The sequence below is a fragment of the Patagioenas fasciata genome, chromosome 12 (genome assembly GCF_037038585.1).
Source record: "Patagioenas fasciata isolate bPatFas1 chromosome 12, bPatFas1.hap1, whole genome shotgun sequence".
NCBI lineage: Eukaryota > Metazoa > Chordata > Aves > Columbiformes > Columbidae > Patagioenas > Patagioenas fasciata.
In genome coordinates, this window is record NC_092531.1 from 3,041,949 (window position 1) to 3,063,615 (window position 21,667).

At 51.3% G+C, this 21,667-nt stretch overlaps 2 protein-coding genes across 2 annotated transcripts; both read left to right on the forward strand.

Moving 5' to 3' along the window:
- Nucleotides 1-689: 689 nt before the first annotated feature.
- Nucleotides 690-20,885, forward strand: LOC139828988 (olfactory receptor 14C36-like). Its single transcript, XM_071814140.1, has 2 exons — nucleotides 690-834; nucleotides 20,218-20,885. The coding sequence occupies exons 1-2, from the start codon at nucleotides 690-692 to the stop codon at nucleotides 20,883-20,885; spliced, it is 813 nt and encodes a 270-aa protein (XP_071670241.1).
- On the forward strand, nucleotides 867-1,454 carry LOC139828948 (olfactory receptor 14J1-like). Its single transcript, XM_071813997.1, has one exon. The coding sequence runs from the start codon at nucleotides 867-869 to the stop codon at nucleotides 1,452-1,454; it is 588 nt and encodes a 195-aa protein (XP_071670098.1).
- Nucleotides 20,886-21,667: the final 782 nt, after the last annotated feature.

The window sequence follows — 21,667 nt, forward strand, 5'->3', positions numbered from 1 at the left end:
AGAGGGACAGAGCAGCTGCCCTCACTCTGCACTGACCCACAGGCATCCTCTGGTCTTGCAGGACTCGCTCTGTTCTCCCTGAGTGCAGCAGAAATGCTGAGGGTTTCTGACACCCAACAACACTCTGCAGTGAATATGGTCGGAGACGTAAAAATCCTGGAACTCCTAAACTGCCTTCACCACCTCTGTTCCTTGTGAATTGGAAAGCAAGTGCTGACAGCTCTTCTGTGTTAGCAGAACCAGGACAGTTCCCACCGTTCCCGTGGCCCCACTTCTGCAGAGCTGGGCTGAGTTATCGAGAGCCCATGGGCAGAGGCCCTGCTCTTGGTTGCACATTTGGGAAGCACCAAGCAGGGCTCCAGCCATAGTGCTGGAGAAAGTTCTCCTAGAAAAACAAAAGGGTGTCTGTGTGTGACAGGGGAGTGTCTATAGGAGTTGGTTTTGTTTTTGTCAGAGAACTCTTCCCTGGATTCTCACTCTTTTTTTTTTTTCTCATGACAGTGCCCCATGTCCAGGAAAAGCAAATGTCCAACAGCAGCTCCATCACCCAGTTCCTCCTACCGTTCACAGACACATGGGAGCTGCAGCTCTTGCACTTCTGGCTCTTCCTGGGCATCTACCTGGCTGCCCTCCTGGGCAACGGCCTCATTATCACCACCATAGCCTGTGACCACCACCTCCACACCCCCATGTACTTCTTCCTCCTCAACCTCTCCCTCCTCGACGTGGGCTTCATCTCCACCACTCTCCCCAAATCGATGGACAATTCTCTCTGGGACACCAGGACCATCTCATACTCAGGATGTGCTGCCCAGGTTTTTTTTTTCTTTTTCTGTGCTACAGCAGAGTATTCTCTTCTCACCATCATGTCCTACGACCGCTACGTTGCCATCTGCAAACCCCTGCACTACGGGACCCTCCTGGGCAGCAGAGCTTGTGTCCACATGGCAGCAGCTGCCTGGGCCACTGGGTTTCTCAATGCTCTGCTGCACACGGCCAATACATTTTCACTGCCACTGTGCAAGGGCAATGCCCTGGACCAGTTCTTCTGTGGAATACCCCACATCCTCAAGCTCTCCTGCTCAGACACCTATCTCAGGGAACTTGGGCTTATTGTGGTCAGTTGCTGTTTAGCTTTTATGTGCTTCATTTTCATTGTGGTGTCCTATGTGCAGATCTTCACGGCCGTGCTGAGGATCCCCTCTGAACAGGGACGGCACAAAGCATTTTCCACCTGCCTCCCTCACCTGGCTGTGGTCTCCCTCTTTATCAGTACAGGTTCCTTTGCCTATCTGAAGCCTCCCTCCATTTCCTCCCCTGCAGAGGATCTGGTGGTGTCTGTTCTGTACTCGGTGGTGCCTCCAGCAGTGAACCCCCTCATCTACAGCATGAGGAACCAGGAGCTCAAGGATGCCCTGTGGAAACAGATGACTGGATTTCATCTGAAGCTATAAACTGTCGCTATCTTCTTCTACATATAAGTTATAGTCTAACTCATCACAGATTTTTCCTCTCTGCAGCAATTTTGTCTCTAGCTGTGGGTTTTTTTTATCATGATAATGTTGTAATTCCTTTTGTAATGCATTGCCTGCTTTTATTTTCTCACCGAGTGGCTGTGTCAATGAGGAACCCTACTCTTTGTCTCTAAGCAAAATAAAGGGTGCTTTAGTGATAGTTTTTTTTCTTTTTTTTGACATCTTTCCTTCACAGCCTTTTTGGAGCTGCAGGGACAGTTTCTGTGTGCATGGGTGGAAGGGAAAAGAGTCTTCACATGGCAGCACCAACAGTGAGCACCAGTGCTTGATATTCCAGAGCTGTTCTCTTTCCTCTTCAACACTGCCCTTCTAACTCCTTGTGTTGGTGCAAGGCCTGAGTGCTCTGGCAGCTTGGTCCGCGTCCTGATGTGTGTCAGTGCTGTGAGCGCAGGCAGGGACAGGCAATGGGCACTGCTATGACAGAGCTGGCCTCACAACAGCCTTTCCAGATAGAAATGTGATCTCCTAGGGGCATGGCGTGAAGATTTAGGTCTTCTTACAAAGTTTATCTAAGAACATGCCCACAAAAGTGGCCACAGATGCAAACCCAGGGCACAGCTGTACAGTGTGTGTGTGCAGGGCTGGCACACAGCAGTGTCCTCTCACAGCCAGGCCTCCTGCCAGAGACCTGCAGGACCAGCAGAGCAGGGACTGGGCTGTGCCCCTATGCACTGGACACCCAGGGCAATCACCATGGACTGGCCCCTCACAACCACCATTTCCAGCACTGGCCTCTCACCCCAGCTCAGGGTTCTTTGTCCCTCCTTGGAATTACACTGAATGAATAGGTCAGAGGTCCATGTTTGCATTGTACAGATGAGAAGTGAGCATGCACATCATGTACGTGAGGCGATATGAACCCAAGTCAGTACAAACACTATCAGCTGTTCCTTGTGGTTCCATGAAGGCCTGTGAGCCAGAGTTTACTGACGTCACATCATGTTGGGACTAATATCCCATAGGAAACCACCAGAATGTAGCACTTGGATGTGCTTCCTTGAACCAATGTGTATTCCTGATGATGAGGGACATAAAAGATAAATGTAGAACATGGGGACACACTATAGGGTTGTGGCTCCTCCCATCCTTTGGGTATAGGAACAGGAGCGCAGAAGGACACTGCGACTCCTGCCTCTGTGGTTAAAAGCGAAAGTGTCTGTCCCTAAATATCTCAATGTGTTATAAGAATCCATGAGGCCACTCAGATGTGGACACCTGACAGAACCCTGATATTTCTGTGTGTGACTCCAGGGACAAACCCTAGCGGCACAGTGAGATTCATCTCATCTCCCTTAGACAGGCTCATTGCAAGTGTCCCTGTTTGCTATATCACCTTTGCCATCTTCATCCCATGCTGTTCTACACAGTCCTACACCTGCCCCTCTTTCTCTGTGGGAAATCCTGGATTGTGTTCTCAAAAGTACAAAAATAATCAGAGAGGATCAGAGGTTCCCTTAGAAAGGGAGACGTCAAACCCATCTTCAAGAATGGCAGGAAGGAGAACTGGGAGAATGACAGGCTGGTCAGTCTGCGTCTGTCCCTGGGAGGGTGACAATTCACATTCTCCTGCAACCATCTCCAGGCAGTTGTAGGACAAGGAAGGGATTGCTGAACCCAAATGGGCAGGGGAAAGAAAGGCACGTTGTGTACATGGAGTTTTGTAAGGTCCCAGACATAGTCTCCTGTGGTGGCCTTAGAGCAGCTTGGGAAGATCTGGGATAAAGATGTGGATATTGTGAGGGATGGGAAGTTGGCTGGATGACCAAGCCCAAATATCATCAGTGGTACAAAGTCCTGTGTTTAGTCGGTTTCTAGTAGCATCCCTCAGTGATGAGTACTGGGGCCAACACTGTTGAATGTCTTTATTCTGCCCCTTCATCGTGTCATGGAGCACATTTTCAGCTCCTTTGTGGATGATGCAAAGCTGAGCAGAGGCCTAGAACAACCTCACCTGTCTGACCCTGCCTTGAGCAGGAGAGTGAAACAAGATGATGTTCAGGGCTCTCTTCAAACCTGAGTTATTCTATGAGTCAATGAATCTTTGCCTTGGAGAGGTGTTTGAAGACAGAAGATGTAGTCCTTACCAGTTAAAAGAACAAATCCTGCCTGTAATTGCTAAACTAAAATATGTAAATCCTCTCCGTTTTGGTCAGTCTGCGCCTCTAACAAAGATAAAAGTGACTTTTAAAACACCTAATCAGAACCTGCAAAGAATTCTGTCCTTGCAGTGCAGTCACTCTGGAGTCTGCACAATTAGTTGAGTCTTGTTTTAACATCTGTCTCAAGACTGTTACATAAAGTGTCCTTTAGCTGTACTTTTCACCTTATGTGCTCATATGCATCCCTAGAAAAGGAAACCAGGGTCAGCCCGGGACCCTTTCTCAACAAGCTTGCATGGTGATAAAATGATTATGTAACCAATCTGCCAATGTGTAAACACTTGGCTCTTTAGGACTGCTGGGAGGGTCTGAATGTAGGGATAAGATTTTGGATATAATAGATGTTCCTTTTCTACCTGTTGTGCTGGTTTTATTCCAGCATCCAGACTTGTACAGCTCTGGAATAAACAATATCTCATCTCTGGGTGTGGGATTGGCTTTGCACTTCAGTTAGTGAATTTGCAATTAGCAACCAGGAAGAAGGTAAAAAATAAAAAAATAAAAGAGGCAGGAGAGGACATAGAAAGGATGTCAACATTTCACATTCCCTTAAATAATACTTCTCCACTCAGGTTTTTAGTAGGAAAAAAATTTGATAAATTTGATAAAACAAGCATGCTTTATCTAGTCAGGTCCTGGCTCACAAGGAGGCTGATGGATGGGTGTGGGATTACGAGGTCACTTGTGTCTCAGAAACTCATAATTGAGTTCAAAGACTTTGGCTGTGAAGGGGACAATGAGGTCAGTTCTGTCTCTGGAGGTGGCAGGCCAGAAACAGGAATAGAGCTGGGAAGGAACTTCTGCCTAAGCACCTACAGGCCCTACCCAGGAAGAGGCCTTGAAGACGGGTTGTCATGTCCATCCCACCTGAGTACATGACAGGACAGCAGCAGGGACATGGTCGTGTCTGTCAGAGAAGCTGAAAGGCCAGCAGCAGCCATGGGGTTCAGAAGATCATGGTGAGGTTACTTCTCTCCTGTCAGGCAAAAGACCACAAGAAATGCTGGGGTGAGAGCAGGTGGGGAAGCGAGATGGGTGTCTGCAACCTGCAGGGAAAGAGGGGCAGGGGTAGGACCGTGTAGAACAGCCTGTGGTGGAGATGGCAAAGGGTGCTGGCAAGGCTGGAAGGGACCCACAGAACCCAGGTCTCTGTCCCCTTGGCCATGGCAGCTGTCTTTGCCATTGAGGCCCAGGAGAAGCCATGTTGTCCTCATGGCACTGGGGTCTTGTTGCCTCCTTGCAGCCCCTTGGGGAAGCTGGAAGTGGTTGTACCAGTGTTGTCATTCCCTTGGCCTTGCACACCTACATCCCACGGTCCCAGGAAGAGCCCTGAACCGTGTGTGAGGGACAGGATCCCCCTTCCCAGTGCCTGGAGGTCATGACAACTTCTTCTTTCTGATTCAGAAAGAAAACCAAGGGGTTTCTCACCATCAGAGTTGAAGAAAAGGCTAAAAGGAGACCTCATGGTGGCTACAGTTTCTTCACAAGGGGAGAAGGGAAGGTACTTATCTGTACTCTGTAGTGACCAATGACATAACCCAAGGGAAAGGAAGAAAGATGTGTCAGGTGAGTTTTAAGTTGGACATGCAGAAAAGGTTCTTCACCCAGAGGTGCAGGACACTGAACAGGATACCCAGGGAGGTGTCACGGCCCCAACCTGACAGTGTTCAAGAAGAGACTGGACAATGTCCTCAGACACACGGTATGAACTGTCGGGTGTCCTGTGCAGGGACAGGAGTTGGACTCCATGATCCTTGTGGGTCCTTCCAACTCAGGACATTCTATGATTCTATGAAATACTGTGAAGGGGACTGTAAGGTCACTTCTGCCTCTGCAGGGGATAGGCCAACAGCAGGAACATGGCTGGGAAAGGACTGTGAGGTCACCCATACGAGACGAGCAATTGGGCCCAATCAGCATGGCTTTGTGAAAGGCAGGTCCTGCTTGACCAGCCTGATCTCCTTCTATGACAAGGTGACCGGCTGAGCAGATGAGAGAAAGTCTGTCGTGGGGAGTGAATCCGCCACACAGGCTGTGGGTGTTGTGTCCTTAGACTGCAGTAAAGCCTTTGACACCGTATCCCAAAGCATCTCCTGGAGAAGCTGCAGCTCATGGCCTGGATGGTGTATCTGCGATGGGTAAAGAACTGGCTGGAAGGACGGACCCAGAGAGTTGTGGTGAACGGAGCCAAATCCAGTTGGTGGCCGGTCATGAGTGGTGTCCCCAGGGCTCAGTACTGGGGTCAGTTCTGTTAAATCTTTTTACCAGTGATCTGGATGAGGCGATTGAGTGCACCCTTGGTAAGTTTGCAGGTGAAACCAAATTGGGTGGGAGTGTTGATCTGCTGGAGGGTGGGAAGGCCATACAGAGGCATCTTGGCTGACTGAGACCATTTGTCTGAGGTTCAACGAGGCCAAGTGCTGGGTCAGGCACATGGGTCATAACAACCTTCTGCAACACTACAGGCTTGGGGAAGAGCGGCTGGAAAGCTGCTGTTGGAAAAAGACCTGGGGGTGTTGATTGACAACAGCTGAACATGAGCCAGTGTGTGCCCAGGTGGCCAAAAAGGCCACCAGCATCCTGGTTTGTATCAGGAATAGTGTTGCCAGTGGGACGAGGGAAGTGATTGTGCCACTGTACTTGGAACTGGTGAGGCCGCACCTTGACTCCTGTGTTCAGTTTTGGGCCACTCATCATAAGATGGACATTGAGGCACTAGATAGAGTGCAGAGGAGGTGATGAAGCTGCTGAGGGTCTGGAACACAAGTGTGATGAGGAGCAGTTGACGGAACTGGGGCTGTTCAGCCTGGAGAACAGGAACTGAGGGGAGACCTTCTCGTTCTCTGCACTGCCTGGGAGGAGGATGGGGTATGGGAGACGTTGTTCTCTTCTCCCAAGTAGCAAGTGATCGGAGAAGAGGAAATGGTCCCAAATTGCACCAGAGGAGGTTCAGATTGGATATTAGGAAAAAATAGTTCACAAAAAGGGTTTTCAGGCATTAGAACAGGCTGCCCAGGGCAGTGGTGGAGTCGCCATGCCTGCAGGAGTTTAAAAGGAGTTTGGATGAGGTTCTCAGGGACATGGTTTAGGGATAGAGTAAGGTTATGTTTGGACTCACTGATTCTGAGAGTCTCTTCCAACTGAAATGTTTCTATGATTCTATGATATACACTGGAAAATTCTTCTATCACTTCTTCACATACCTGCCTCTTTACCCATACTCCTGAAACTTATCTAATTAAGTACACAATTCTTGAACACTACATGTAAATGACAAAACTGACGTGGCTCCATCAGTCTGGTTTGATACCTGCCAGTCCCAGGCAAACACCTCAGGTACATGGGGGCCTCTCGAGGTTTGCACTGGGTGCTTATAGTGAGACCATGGAGCTCAGCCTGAAAACCTGAGAACTCCCCTCAAAACTGAAAAACAAAACCAAAGCAACAATGACAACAACAACAAAATACTCCCCACTCTTATTTTTTTATCAGGTGAAATAATTCAGTATTTCCAATAAAATGTCTGTGGAATTTCTATCCTGCCAAAATATGAATTTTCAGAAGCCTGTCTGGACATTTGCACTTTGCATCGCTCCCCAGAGGTTCTTCACCTCTCACTCTTCGCTCACTCAGAGCCTCTCAGTTCTCACTCTGCTTTGAGCTTCAGGCAGGTGAAGTCTTTCAGCTCAGTCTTTCAGTTGCTCTCATACTCCCTATAGGCAACTCTTCAATTATGGCAACGGACCTCGCTGGAAAATACTGAATTTAACCATAGAACTGAGAAACATCATTAAGTTCTATTGTGTTTTCTTTTTTTTTTCTCCTTTTTTGTTTCCTCTAATTAAAAATTCCCTGGTGCCTGTTTACATCCAGTTCTCTAAGGAAACATGAAGTGATTCCTGCAAAGAAGCTGTAACAATCAGTGCAAACTTCAGTGCAGAATCCGATGTAAAGAAATGTGCTGTAAATCCCAGGGGCCAATGAGCAGAATAGGGAGTATGTGGAGCTGATTATAGATTTCCTGCTAACAATTTGAGTAGAGAAGCATTCTTCACAGGAACTGCTTTGTTTATTTTTTATTTTCTTGTTCCTCCACCTATTCTTTCTCCCAAAACCTTTCCAAGGGAAAGATACCTTGAATCACAGAGTAACTCAGGTTGAACATCATCTTGTCTCAGTGTCCTGCTCAGGGCAGGGTGAACCAGGTGAGGTTGTCCAAGGCCTCTGCCCAGCTTTGCACCATCCACAAAGGAGCTGAAGGTTCACTCTGTCACATCATTCAGGGGCCCAGGCTTGGGGCCGTGACACCTCCCTGGGGAGCCTGTTCAGTGTCCAGCACCTCTGGGTGAAGAACCTTTTCCTCATGTCCCACTGACCCTCCCTGGCTCATCTCCTGCCGTTCCCTGGGCTCTGTCACTGTCACAGAGAGAAGAGCTCAGCCCTGCCCCTCTTGCTCCCTGCTGAGGAACCTGCAGCCCCATGAGCTCTGCCCTCAGTCTCCTCTGCTCCAGCTGAACAAACCCATGGACTTCAGCCACTCCTCATACGGCTTTTCCTCCAAACCCTTCACCAAATTCGTAGCCTCTCCTGGACGCTCTTCAATAGCTTTATCTCATTTTTACCCTGTGTCCCCAGCCCTGCACACAGCGAATGATCCAGATGAGGCCGCCCCAGCGCAGAGCAGAGAGGGACAATCCCCTCCCTGCCCGGCTGGCCGTGCTGTGCTGGATGCACCAGGACATGGGTCCCTCTTGGCTCCAGGGACACTGTTGACTCATGTTCAACTTGCTGTTGACCAGATCCCCAGATCCCTCTCTGCAGAGCTGCTCTCCAGCATCTCGTCCCCCAGTCTCTCTGTACAACCAGGGTTGACGTGTCCCAGGTGCAAAATGGCACCCCAGAATATCTGACAGCATTGGTGCTCACTGGAGTTCATCCCACCTCACGTACATGATATTCACGCTCACATCTGTACAATGCACACGTGGACTTCTGATCTACTCATTCAGTGTCTTTTCAGGGAGGGACAAAGAACCTCTTTGAACTGGGGTGAGAGGTCTGGGCTGGAAATGAAGGTTCCAAGGGATTAGTTCATGATGATTGCGGCAGATTCCATGGAGTGTCCAGCACCCACAAGCACAGCCCAGACCCTGCTCTGCTGGTGTTGCAGGTGTATCACAAAATTGTTTCATGAAATTGTTCCCTGCCCAACTCTCCAGCCTGTCCAGGTCCCGCTGGATGGCAGCACAGCTTCCAGTGTCAGCCACTCCTTCCAGCTTGGTGTCACCAGCAAACTTGCTGACAGTCACTCATCCAAATCATTAATGAATATATAGAATAATACAGGCCCCAGTACTGACCCCTGGGGCACTGCACTGGATCCAGGCCTCAAGTGGACTCTGCCCCATTGACCACGACTCTCCGGCTTCTTCCCTTCAGCCAGTTCGCAGTCCACCTCACTACCCGCTCATCCAGACCGCACTCCCTCAGTTTAGCTGTGAGGATGCTGTGGGACACTGTGTCAAATGCCTTACTCAAGTCAATGTAGACCACATCCACTGCTTTGTCATCATCTATCCACCTTGTTTTGTCTTCATATAAGTCTATGAGGTTGATCAAGCACGACTTCCCCTTGGTGAAGCCATGCTGACAGCCCCTAATGACCCTCTTCTCCCTGATATGCAAAGATGATGGAGAGCAGTCCAGCAATGACCTCAGCCAGCTCCCTCAGCACCTGTGGGTGCATCCCATCCAGACCCATGGATTTATGGATGTCCAGGTTGCCCAACTGCTCCCTAACCCAGTCCTCATCAACCCAGGCAAACTCCTCCATTGTCCTGCCTTCCTCTGGGGCCTCAGCGGTACGGGGCTCCTCAGGACAGCCCCCAGGAGAGCAGACAAAGACAAAGAAGCATGCAGTAACTCTGCCTTCTCTGTATCTTCTGTCACCAGGGCACCCACCTCGTTCATCAGTGGGCCTACATTGCCTCTACTGTTAGTTTTATCCACCACACATTGGAAAAAGCTCTTCCTGTTGTCCTTGACTCCTCTCGCCAGATTTCATAGTAACGAGGCCTCAGCTTTCCCAGTTGCCTCCCTACACCCTCTGACAACAGCCTGATATTCTCCCCAAGTGGCCAGCCCCTCCTTCCATGATCTGTAAACTCTTCTCTTCCACTTGAGCTTGCCCAGCAGTTCCCTGTTTAACCACGCAGGTCTCCTGGCTCCCTTCCTTGACTTCCTACGTGTCGGGATGCTCTGATCTTGTGCCCAGTAGATACAGTCCCTGAACACCAACCAACTATCTTGGGCCCCTTTACATTCAAGCAGCCTTGCCCGTGGGTTTTCCCCCCGCAATTGCCTGAAAAGGCCAAAGTTTGCCCTGTTGAAGTCCAGGGTTGCAATTCTGCTTGCTATTCTGTTCCTGCCACAGGAGATCCTGAACTCCACCATCTCATGGTCGCTGCAACCAAGGCAGCCCTCAACCTTCACCGCTTCAACCAGCCTCTCCTTGTTAGTGAGAATGAGGTCCAGCAGTGCACCTTTCCTAGTCGGCTCCTCCACCCTTTGCGTCAGAACGTTCTCGTCAAGGCACTGGAGGATCTTCCTGGACTGTGGCTGGCTGGCTGAATAGTCCTTCCAACAAACATCAGGGAAGTTAAAATCCCCCACCACAACCAGGGCCTGTGATTGCGAGGTTGCTCTCAACTGTCTGGTGGCTTGTATGCCCATCTGTCACGGTCCATTCAATGATGGACTTGTGATGGTTCTTTTACCTTGATCTCAGAGCGCAAAATTAAGGTGACCAAAATGCCAAGGGCTTATAGTTCAATCAAACAGTGTAACTTTATTAATTTGCCCAGAAAGCGGCACGCGATAGAGAGAGAGAGAAAGAAAAAGAAGTCCTGCCGGTCCTCCATTGTGGTTCTGGATCTTCTGGTGGGAAGATCTTCAGTGGTGTCCATTCTGGAGTCACCTTTTATGCTTCTTCACCCCCCCTCGCTCCCATTGTTTGAGGCCAGTCTCCGCCTTAATTTCACAATCCAGGCTCGTACTGAGCAGGCTCGAAAGGTTCACGCTTTCTTTTCCCAACGCTTATGTGGCCTGCATTCAGGGGTCCTTTTCTGGTCCATTGGGTGATCTCAGGACCCTGGGTGAGCTCCTGGCCATGCTCCTTTTCATTGACCATTGTTTGAGGGAGCAGGTGAGGGACATGTGTAACTGAGGCTGCAGGTGAGAACACATCTTCTGGACGGCAGCTCTTGTCCCTAGGTTGAAGAGACCCTTATAACAATAGCTTTCAGGAGGCAGGGGTTGGCTTGGCTGAAGCAGCAGGCAAAGTCCACGCAGCAGCCATTGTAAGCAGGAGACCCCCCCATATCGGAGAAAACAGTTCAACACAATGCTTCTCCTTGGGCCCCTGTCCAAATCATCATCCTACTGTTCTTTCAGTCAGGACCTCAGTTCTCTCAGTCCTAGGTGGCAATGGTCAGGCAAATACTGATCCATCTTCAGACCAACTCTCACAATCCCCCAACCCATGGGAGATCCCCCAACCCATTGGAGTTCCCCCAACCCATTGGAGATCCCCCAAACCCAGCCATGGGAGATCCCCCAAACCCATTGGCCATCCCCCAACCCATTGGAGACCCCCTCAACCCAAACATGGGAGATCCCTCAACCCATTGGAGATCCTCCAATCGACTGGAGATCCCCCCCACCCATTGCAGATCCCCCAACCCATTGAAGATCCCACCAAATCCATTGTAGATCCCCCCACCCAACCATGGGAGATCCCCCAAACCCAGTGGAGAACCCCCAACCCATTGGAGATCCCCCAAAACCCATTGGAGATCACCCCAACCCAACCATTGCAGATCCCCCAACCCATTAAAGATCCCACAAAACCCATGGGAGATCCCCCCAAACCCAAACATGGGAGATCCCCTCAAACCCATTGGATATCCCCCAACCCATTGGAGATCACCCAAACCCAAACGTAGGAGATCTCCCAACACATTGGACGTCCCCCAACCCATTGGAGATCCTTTAAACCCATTGGAGACACCCCAAACCATACCATGGGAGATCTCCCAACCCATTGGATATCTCCTCAAACCCATTGGAGACCCCCAAAACCAACCATGGGAGTTCTCCCAACCCATTGGATATCCCCTCAAACCCATTGGAGATCCCCCCAAACCCACTGGAGGTCCCCCCAAACCAACCATGGGAGATCCCTCAACCCATTGGAGATCCCCCAATCCACTAGAGATGCCCCTCAACTCATTGGTGATCCCCCAACACAACCACAGAAGATCCCACCAAACCCCTTGGAGATCACCCAACCCAGCCATGGGAGATCCCCCCAACCCTTTGGAGATCCCCCAACCCAACCCATTGGAGATCCCACGAAACCCACTGAAGATGCCCCCAAACCCAAACATGGGAGATCCTCCAATCAATTGGACATCCCCCAACACATTGGAGATCCCTTAAACCCATTAAAGATCCCCCCCAGCCTATTGGCGATCCTCCAACCCAACCATTGGAGATGCCCCAAACAACGGGAGATACCCCAACCCACTGGAGACCCCCACCCAAACCCATTAAAGACCCCCCCCAATCCATTGGAGATCCCCCAACCCAACCCATTGGAGATCCCCCCAAACCCATTGGATTTCCCCCAATTCCCTGGAGATCTCCAAAACCCACTGGAGATCCCCCAACCCAGTCCATTGGAGATCCCTCAACCCATCCATTGGAGATCCCCCAAGCCATTGGAAATTGCCCAACCCAACCATGGGAGATCCCTCAACCCATTGGAGATCCCACCAAACCCATTGGAGATCCCCCAGCCTAACCCATTGGAGATCCCCAAACGCAGTGGAGATCCCCTCCAACCCACTGGAGATCCCCCAAACCCATTGGAGATCCCCCAAACCATTGGAGATACCCCCAAACTTATTGAAGATTTGCCAAACCCATTGGAGAATCCCCAAACCCAGTGGAGATCCCCTCCAACCCACTGGAGATCCCCCAAACCCATTGGAGATCCCCCAAACCATTGGAGATACCCCCAAACTTATTGAAGATTTGCCAAACCCATTGGAGGATCCCCAATGCATTGGAGATTTCCCAAACCCATTGGAGATTTACTGAGACCCAAGATGATCCATCCCTGGACCTCTTTGGTTGGGCAGACCCAAGATGTCCCATTCCTGTCCCCCAGGACCCTGGTCTTGGTGTCCGCAGAGTGTCCAGGAATGGGACATCTTGGATCCAGAGTTGGGACATTATAAGTCTGGGTGGCCCAAAGTGTCCAGGGATGGGACATTTTAGGTCTTGGTGGCCTAAGGGCCCCAGGGATGGGACATCCTGCCCTGAGTAACGCAAGGGATAAAGGGATGAGAAATTTTGGTTCTCCATGGCCCAAGGGGCCTGGAGATGGGACAATCTGGCTCCAGGGATGAGATATCGGGGGTCTTGGTGGCCTCACAATGTCCAGAGATGGGACATCCAGGCTCTCGGTGGCCCAAGTGCTCCAGAGATGGGACATCTTCATTTTGGTGGCCCAAGGTGTCTGGATATAGGACATGCTGTTCTTGGTAGCCAAAAGGGGTCCAGAGACAGGACGTCTTGGTCTTGGTGGCCAAAGTATCCCCAGAATTGACATGTTTGCCTAGGTGGTCCATGGGTTGGCGAAGTTTAGGTCTTGGTGACCAAAGGGGGCTGGAGATGTGACATCTTGGGTCCAGAGATGGGACATCCTGGGTCTTGGTGTCCCCAAAGTGTCCAGGGATGGGACAGTTAAAGTCTTGGTGGTCTAAGGGGTCCAGGGATAGAATATTTTAGGTATTGGTGGCCTAAAGTTTCCAGAGATGGGAAATCCTACATCTTGTTGGCCCAAAGTGTCCAGGGATGGAACATCTTGACCTGAGTGGCTCAAAGTTTCCAGCGATAGGACATTGGAGGTCTGACATGGGGCAACCTGGCTCGCGGTGGTCCTAAGTGTCCAGAGATGGGACATCATAGGTCTTGGTGGCCTAAGGGGTCCAGGGATGGTACATCTTGGCCTGGGTGGTCTAAGAGATCCAACGGTTGGGACATTAAAGGTCTTGGTGGCCCGAGATGGCTGCAAATGGGACATCTTGGATGCAGAGTTGGGACATTATAAGTCTGGGTGGCCCAAAGTGTCCAGGGATGGCACATGTTAGGTCTTGGTGGTTTAAAGGGTCCAGAGATGGGACATCCTGGGTCTTGGTTGCCTCATGGGGTCCAGAGATGGGACCTCGGTAGCCCAAGGGGGCTGGAGATGGGACATCTTGGGTGCGGGGATGGGACATCCTGCATCTTGGTGACCCAAAGTGTCCATGGATGGGACATCTTGGGTCTTGGTGGCTTTACACAGTCCAGGGATGGGACACTTTGGCCTGGACGACCCAAAGTCTCCAGGCATGAGAAATCTTCGATGCAAGGATGGGACATCTTAGGACTTGGTGTCCCCAAAGTTTCCAAGGATGGGTCAACCTGGGTCTTGGTGGCTTCATGGGGTCCTTCTGGGCCAAGGTGGCCTGAAGTGTCTACGGATGGGACATCTTGGATCCAGGGATGGGACATTTTAGGTCTTAGTGGCCCAAAGTCTCCAGAGATGGGATATCTGGGGTCTGGCATGGGACATTCTGGCACTTGGTGGCCCAAGGGGTCCAGGGATGGGACATTTTAGGTCTTGGTGCCCTAATGGGTCCGAGGACAGGAAATTTTACCCTGAGTGGCCCAAGGTATCCAGGGATGGGAAGTTTTGGCTCTTAGTGGCCTCACAGTTTCCAGGGATGGGACACAGTGGCAGCGAGAGTGGCCACATTTCCTCTTTCACTGGCACCAGGCCACGGTGGGGTGACCACCTCCCTGCCCCGTATTTAAAGGGTGCCTGGGTGGGGCCCTTTGTGACATCACCAGTGACGTCACAATGCCCCACTGTGGCAGTTGTGCATCCCCCTGACATCCAGAGCCTTCAATAGGGCAGTCAATGGCTCCTTAGCACCTTTTCTGCCCCACTGTGCCTGTCCCCATGTGCACACCAGGGTGGGACCAAGGCGCTGACAGTCACATCCTCCCCCACCCTGGGCAGGGTGACTTCACCTCCACCAGCTTGATACAGGGAATTAACAATTCACTAATTAAAACTTACAGAACTAACACTTAAAGACTTAAAGAGCTAACAGAGAGTTAACCCTTAAATTTTATGAATATGTATAGGTGTTCCTAGAACTTTCATGAATATGTAACACTTTACTGCATTTAACCAAGCTCACAGCTACTGGAGATACACACAGGTATTAGGTGAAATGATTCCCCATGTGTCTGACATCGTAAATAGGTAAAATATATACCTTCCTTACAACCTCAAGGGTTGTAAGGTCATTCCACACCTCAGTATCAGAACCACCTCCACATGGCCCTCACCACCTGTAACCAGTGTCTCCATGTCTTTCCTTCCCCAGCCCCCAGGGACAGGGACCTGCACTGGTTGTTTCCTTCACAGCTGTGTCAGCGATGGCCCTTCATGGGGTCCCAAACACCCTCAGAAACTTGGGGTTTGCTTCTGCCTTTCACTTCATTAGAGGTTTGTTCATTCTTCCAGTAGCTGCAGTTCAGGATCATGGCAGCAGAGGGCTCATTAACATCAAAAAGGCTCTTTACAAAGCAAGGCTTTGTGCAGCATTTTCCTCAAGGCTTCAAGTCTGGTGTGGATGATTAGGGGGATTTCAGGAATAGCCAAACAGAGACCATTTCCACAATAAATAGCAATAAAGCCAACTTTCTTCTATTTCCTTCCCTGCTCGTCCTTCCCTCCTTTTCCAGAACAGGTAGTATCAGCAGCGTCCACCACTTCATGTCAATGTGGAACATATCCTGAGAAGACTCAATATGTCAGAAAAGTGGGTGCCTAAATCACCACGTCAGTGAAGAGATAGCCCAGAACACCTCAAGAGGAATCACACAACTCTGGACCAAGAGGTGGGTGTTCCTGGGAATCTCAGGTGCCACAGCACAGCGATACTTGTGTTCAGGGAGCTGGTCAAATGACCCATCTCCTGTTCTGTAATGGTGTCTGCGTTTGCTCAGGTCACCCCTGACTTGAGCCCCATCCACTGCTGGGTGCTCTCCACACTCCTGTCCATTCTCTGAGAAGACAACAGGACGTTCACCGATGTCAGACAGAGCCGATTTCAGCTGCTCCAAGATGGACCCACTCCTTGCCAAATCTGAGCCACTCAGTGATGCTGGCAGCACCTCTGGGATATTGTATTTGAGAAAGGGTGAAAAACGCTGCACAACAGCAGGTGGGAGAGAGGAGAGAGGAAATGTGAGAGAATAGCACTGCAGACACCAAGGTCATATCCCATAGGACCCAAGCAGGTCCCTCAGCAGGCCAAAGCTTGCTCTCCTGAAATCCTGTTCTTGGCCTTGTGATCATCTCCCAGGAGCCTCAGCTCCACTTTCCCATCCCTGACTGTTAAATCCTGACAAACTCTTTGTGATTTGTAAGTGTGAAGTCCCACAGGGCACCTCACCCCACTGACTCCTCAGTCACCCGTGTCAGGAAGATGTTGTCAATGAGCTCCAGCCCCTCCTGAATGGCTGGTACCTTGAAGATATTGGGAGATTTTAGGTCTGCCACAAGGACACGGCCTGGAAACATGAGGCTTCATTCATTTGTCTGAAGGAGGCCTCATCTAGTTCCTCTGCCTGACCAGTGAGCCAGTGATGTCCAGTCACCACAACATTGCCCATGTTGTTCTGCCCTCTCATGCTCACTCAACCTTAAGCTGATATTGTCTGTCCCCAGGCAGAGCTCCACCCATTCCTACTGCACAAAGGGAAACTTCAGAAACTCCAGACCTCAGGCACTATGATTATCAGATCCCCAAGACCCCACAGTTTCTCCGGAAGATGGTATTTATACTGTCCCCTAACTCCTCATGGTGTTATGTTGGGAGAAACAGCCTTATCAGGATAAGCCATCTACATGCAAACATTAACAGCTGATCAAAAGGAGCTTCAGTCAAGGGAGAGTCCAGACCTGGAAAAACTTTTGGGGTTGCCCCTCAGAAAGCTCTGAGAGTCCTGGAGGTTGGTGCCCCTTATATATTGTGGCACGAGGGACTCCCAAGGCGAGTGGTCTCTGTGCTGGTCACAAGTGGAGGGGTCTGCGGCTGCAACAGACAAGGGAGAGTCCAGACATTGAGAAAATTTGGGATTCTACCATTAGAAAACTCTGAAGTTTCACAAGATGAACTGTCCATTTTTTTATCAGGGCAGGAAAACAACGTCCTGCATCAGGACACAGCAAGACCTAACACGCTGAGCACTGACCCTGAGGAGAAGGGCCTGGGCACTACAGGGTGCCCACACAAGCCTGTGGTGCGCACTCACCATGAACAAGGCAGCTGCACACGGGGATGCATGAGGAGGAGCGTGGGGACCCAGACACCTGGAGTTCTCATCCCATTCGGTTCAGCACTGGTGTGACCCCACACACACGGGGGTGTGCCAGTGTGCGGCATCCCAGTTTGGAGAAGCAGGGAGGAACTGGAGAGTGCAGGGCTCTGCCGAGGCAGGTTCAGCACCTTGTGCACATGGTGTGGGATGCTGAGGGACCTGGGCTGCTTTGGCCCAGCAGCGCTGGGGAGGCTGCAGCAGTGCAGGAGTAGCCTGAGAGTGCTTGAAGGGTGGTTTCAGAGATGGTGGAGGTTTTCTTCCTAGTGGGAAAGAGCTTGAGAAATAAATAATGGCCCAAAGAGCAGCTGGGGAGGTCCAGGCTGGACATGAGCAGGAAGGAATGTGACTGGAAGGGCAGTGCTGTGGTGGAGCAGGTCAGCAGAGGGAGTCTGCATCAGCCCAGGGCTTTGTGCTTCAAGGAACAGCTGGGGAGGATGCAGAGATGTCAGCAAAGGAAGGAAGATGCTCAGACAAGAGCAAGGTGGGGCAGCAGGGGGGATGTCTGCAGCCTGCAGGGAAAGAGGTGCAGGGGATGCCACAGCACAGGACAGGCTGTGGTGGAGATGATCAAGGGATGTAAAGAGGCTGAAAGCCCCCAGCAGACATGAGCTCCTTCTCCCCTCGGCTGTGGCTGTTGCCTGCACCTCTGCTGCCTGTGAGGAGACACCTTGTCCTTCCAGCACAGGGGCCTCATGGCCTCCTTGTCCCCAGCCAGGACCCTGGGAGGTGTGGGACCATAGTCCTGCCCTTGGCTTTGCACAGCCCCACATCACACTGTCCAGGAAGGGCCCTGGGCAACGTGGGAGGGACAGGATCTGACTTCCCAGGACTGGGGGTCAGGGCTTGGCCTTTTTGTTAATGAAACATTCAGGTTTACTCAGCATCAGAACCATCTTTACTTTGCTTTTCCTGACCTCCAGTTTTCTTCTCTAACCATACCTGATATTGTTTCTCAGTAGGTTCCCTCACTTGGACCCATTAACAGTACAAGGAACTTTGGAGTTTGAATCTGACTTTGACTTCTTGAGAAGTTTCTTCAGCTTCCCCTCAGGGTCTGAGATCCATGGACTCAGCACCAAAGCCACCAGAGGGGTCATTAAAGCGCCTTGGGCTGCTCCTGTGCTGCTGAGCTGGGCTGGGCTCCTGGGACAGAGGGAGCTCCTGGCAAGCGGCAGCGCTGCAGAGAGACAGCTCTGCCCAGGAGCAGCTCCTCTGCACAGCACAGCAGGGCTGAGGGCTCTGCCTGGGGATCTCAGGAGACGAGCAAGGCAGAGAGAGATGAAAGGTGGTCAGGACTGAGAGGATGACTGAGAGCTCACTGGAGGAGAAACCTTTGCAGCCCTTGCCATGGTAAGTCTCTGGGTGCAGGGCAATGCAGCTGTAGCTCCTGGAGCCATCTCCTAAAACTGGCACAGGCACAGCTAGTGGGATCTGTAAGGAGGGGGCTCTTGTCAGGCAATGTTGAACAGCTGTGAAGCTGGGGGAGCACCCAGGGGTGCCCAGGGCTGTCCTGCAGAGCAGGGTCCCTGCACCCCAGGGCTGTGCCGGGCCAGAGACTCTGCTGCCTGCCAGGGTCAGTGCTCAGCCTGCCCAGGGAGATCCCATGGCAGCAGCTGTGGGTGGAAGGAGCAACCCCCGGCAGGGCAGGCAGGGAGCTTGTGGGGTTGAAGGGTGCTGTGTGGGTCAGGGCTTCTCAGAGCCCCAGATCAACCCCACAGACATGGCAGAGGGTCCTTCTGAACAACAAAATCAAGACAGGAACAGCTGCAAGGGAAGGAGTCTCTGCTTTCAGTTTTCCACTCTTGTTTGTCTGGGTGTGCAGTGGGAGATGGGGATTTATTTCTCTGCTTTGGAGAAGACACTGAGACCCCAGTTCTCGTTAGGACTTGTCTGAGCTGCTCCTGAGCCCCTGCACACACAGAGCTGCCCCTGGGCAGTGCCAGGAGGTGTGAGCAGGACAGAGTTGAGCACACAGCGGGTGGGACGGGGTCTGTGACACTGAGAGGGAGCAGACCCAGGGACAGAGGCACAGCTGCAGGCAGCACAGACATGGGCAGGGAGAGTTAACTGTTACCAGAAATGCTGGGGACAGGATTTAGGAACCTCTCTCACATCCCCTGCAGTGCAGACACAATTCCCAGTGCAAACCCCTGGTCTCCTCTCCTCTCCAGCAGAGCCTCTGCCCCGACGCAATGGGGTCCAGGTCACCAGTCTCCACCTCAGCAGCTGGACCTCCAGGGGAAGGGTTCCTGGAACGTGGTGCACAAATAAGGTGCTAAAAGTACTTGCTCTACAGTGTCACTATGTGAGTGTCAGCAGCACAGCCGGGTAAGGAGAAGGTTCCACAGCGTGCCCGTCTGCCTTTCTGTCCTTACTTTATTTTCTGGTAGCACTGCAGTGTCCTTCCCTGTTTCTCCACCTGTCCCTGGTGCTCTTGCTCTCTGGGGTTGGGGTGGGAGTGTGGGTCAGTTTTTGTTCTGACACCACCTCAGGGGGTCTTGCCCCAGAGCTGCGTTCATGGAAACTGCATGCCCAACTGCATTTTAAACTGTGATTAACTGTTTTTCTCACTTGGTAGAAAGAGAGAATGAGCAGAAACATCCCTCCATTGTGGACGGGGTTTTCCATGAGAAACAGCCCATTTATTTTCTTCAGAGATGTCTCCCCTAACTTGTCACAGTCTTTTGCTCCTTGCACAGGTCCTCACGCCCACAGGCAGCAAATGTCCAACAGCAGCTCCATCACCCAGTTCCTCCTCCTGGCGTTCACAGACACACGGGAGCTGCAGCTCTTGCACTTCTGGCTCTTCCTGGGCATCTACCTGGCTGCCCTCCTGGGCAACGGCCTCATCATCACCACCATAGCCTGGGACCAGCACCTCCACACCCCCATGTACTTCTTCCTGCTCAACCTCGCCCTCCTTGGCCTGGGCTGCATCTCTACTATTCTCCCCAAGTCCTTGGCCAGCTCCCTCTGGAATACCAAAGCCATCTCAGTTTTGGGATGTGCTGCACAAGTATTTATGTTTCTCCTTTTTATTGCAGCAGAGTATTTTCTTCTCACCATCATGTCCTACGACCACTACGTTGCCATCTGCAAACCCCTGCACTACGGGACCCTCCTGGGCAGCAGAGCTTGTGTCCACATGGCAGCAGCTGCCTGGGCCACTGGGTTTCTCAATGCTCTGCTGCACACGGCCAATACATTTTCACTGCCCCTGTGCAAGGGCAATGCCCTGGGCCAGTTCTTCTGTGAAATCCCCCAGATCCTCAAGCTCTCCTGCTCACACTCCTATCTTAGGGAAGTTTGGCTTCTTGTGGTCAGTGCCTGTTTAACTTTCGGTTGTTTTGTGTTCATTGTGGTGTCCTATGTGCAGATCTTCAGGGCCGTGCTGAGGATCCCCTCTGAGCAGGGACGGCACAAAACCTTTTCCACCTGCCTCCCTCACCTGGCCATGGTCTCCCTGTTCCTCAGCACTGGCATATTCACTTACCTGAAGCCCCCCTCCATCTCCTCCCCATCCCTGGATCTGGTGGTGTCTGTTCTGTACTCGGTGGTGCCTCCAGCAGTGAACCCCCTCATCTACAGCATGAGGAACCAGGAGCTCAAGGATGCCCTGAAGAAACTGATCACTGGATTATTTTCAAAGGCATTAAACATTCCATCTTCTGCATATCACTTATGACAAAACTCATGACAGATCCAACCTGCCTTTTTTATAGCTTGTAGTTGTAGATGATTGTCTGGAGTTGGAGCAAGGATTGATTGGTTTGCTTTTTAAACTATGATAATATTGCCCCCAAATAGATGTCATTAATCATCCCACTTCTAATTCTCTGTCCACATTTATAGTTCAAGTCATAGACCTTGCAAATGAGAAGTCTTGCTCTCTGTGTATTTAATCAAAATAAATGACCCTGCATTGAAATGTTTGTCTGAGATCTTTCCTCTGTGTGGAAAGATGGAACAAACTGTCCCAGCAGAGCAGCTCTGCCAGGCAGCACCAGCCTTGTACTTTCCAGAATCCTTCTCTTTCCACTCCCACACTCTCCTTCTCAGCCCTTGTGTTGGTGCAAGGCCTGAGCGCTCCCAAGGCTTGGTCACCGTCCTGCTGTGTGTCAGTGCTGTGACCATGACAGGCAGTGGGCACTTGTGTCACAGAGCTGGCCTCAGAACAGCATCTCCATCAGCAAGGGCATCTCCTTAGTACAGTGCCTGAAGGTTTAGATCTTCTTCCAGAGCTGTTTTAAAGAACATGGCTAAGGAAGAGACTCTGAAGATGCTCGTTGCTTTGCTTTTTTCTCTGTGAACTCAGTGTGACGGGATCAGGGTCCCAGTGTGGCTTTTGAGGGACTTCAGGCTGGTTGTTCAGGTGTTGCTTGTTGGTGGCCAGCAACCACACAGATGGTGAATAAGGCAGGGTCCCTCTGAGCACCCTCCATGGCCACCCAAGAGTTTGTGTGGGAG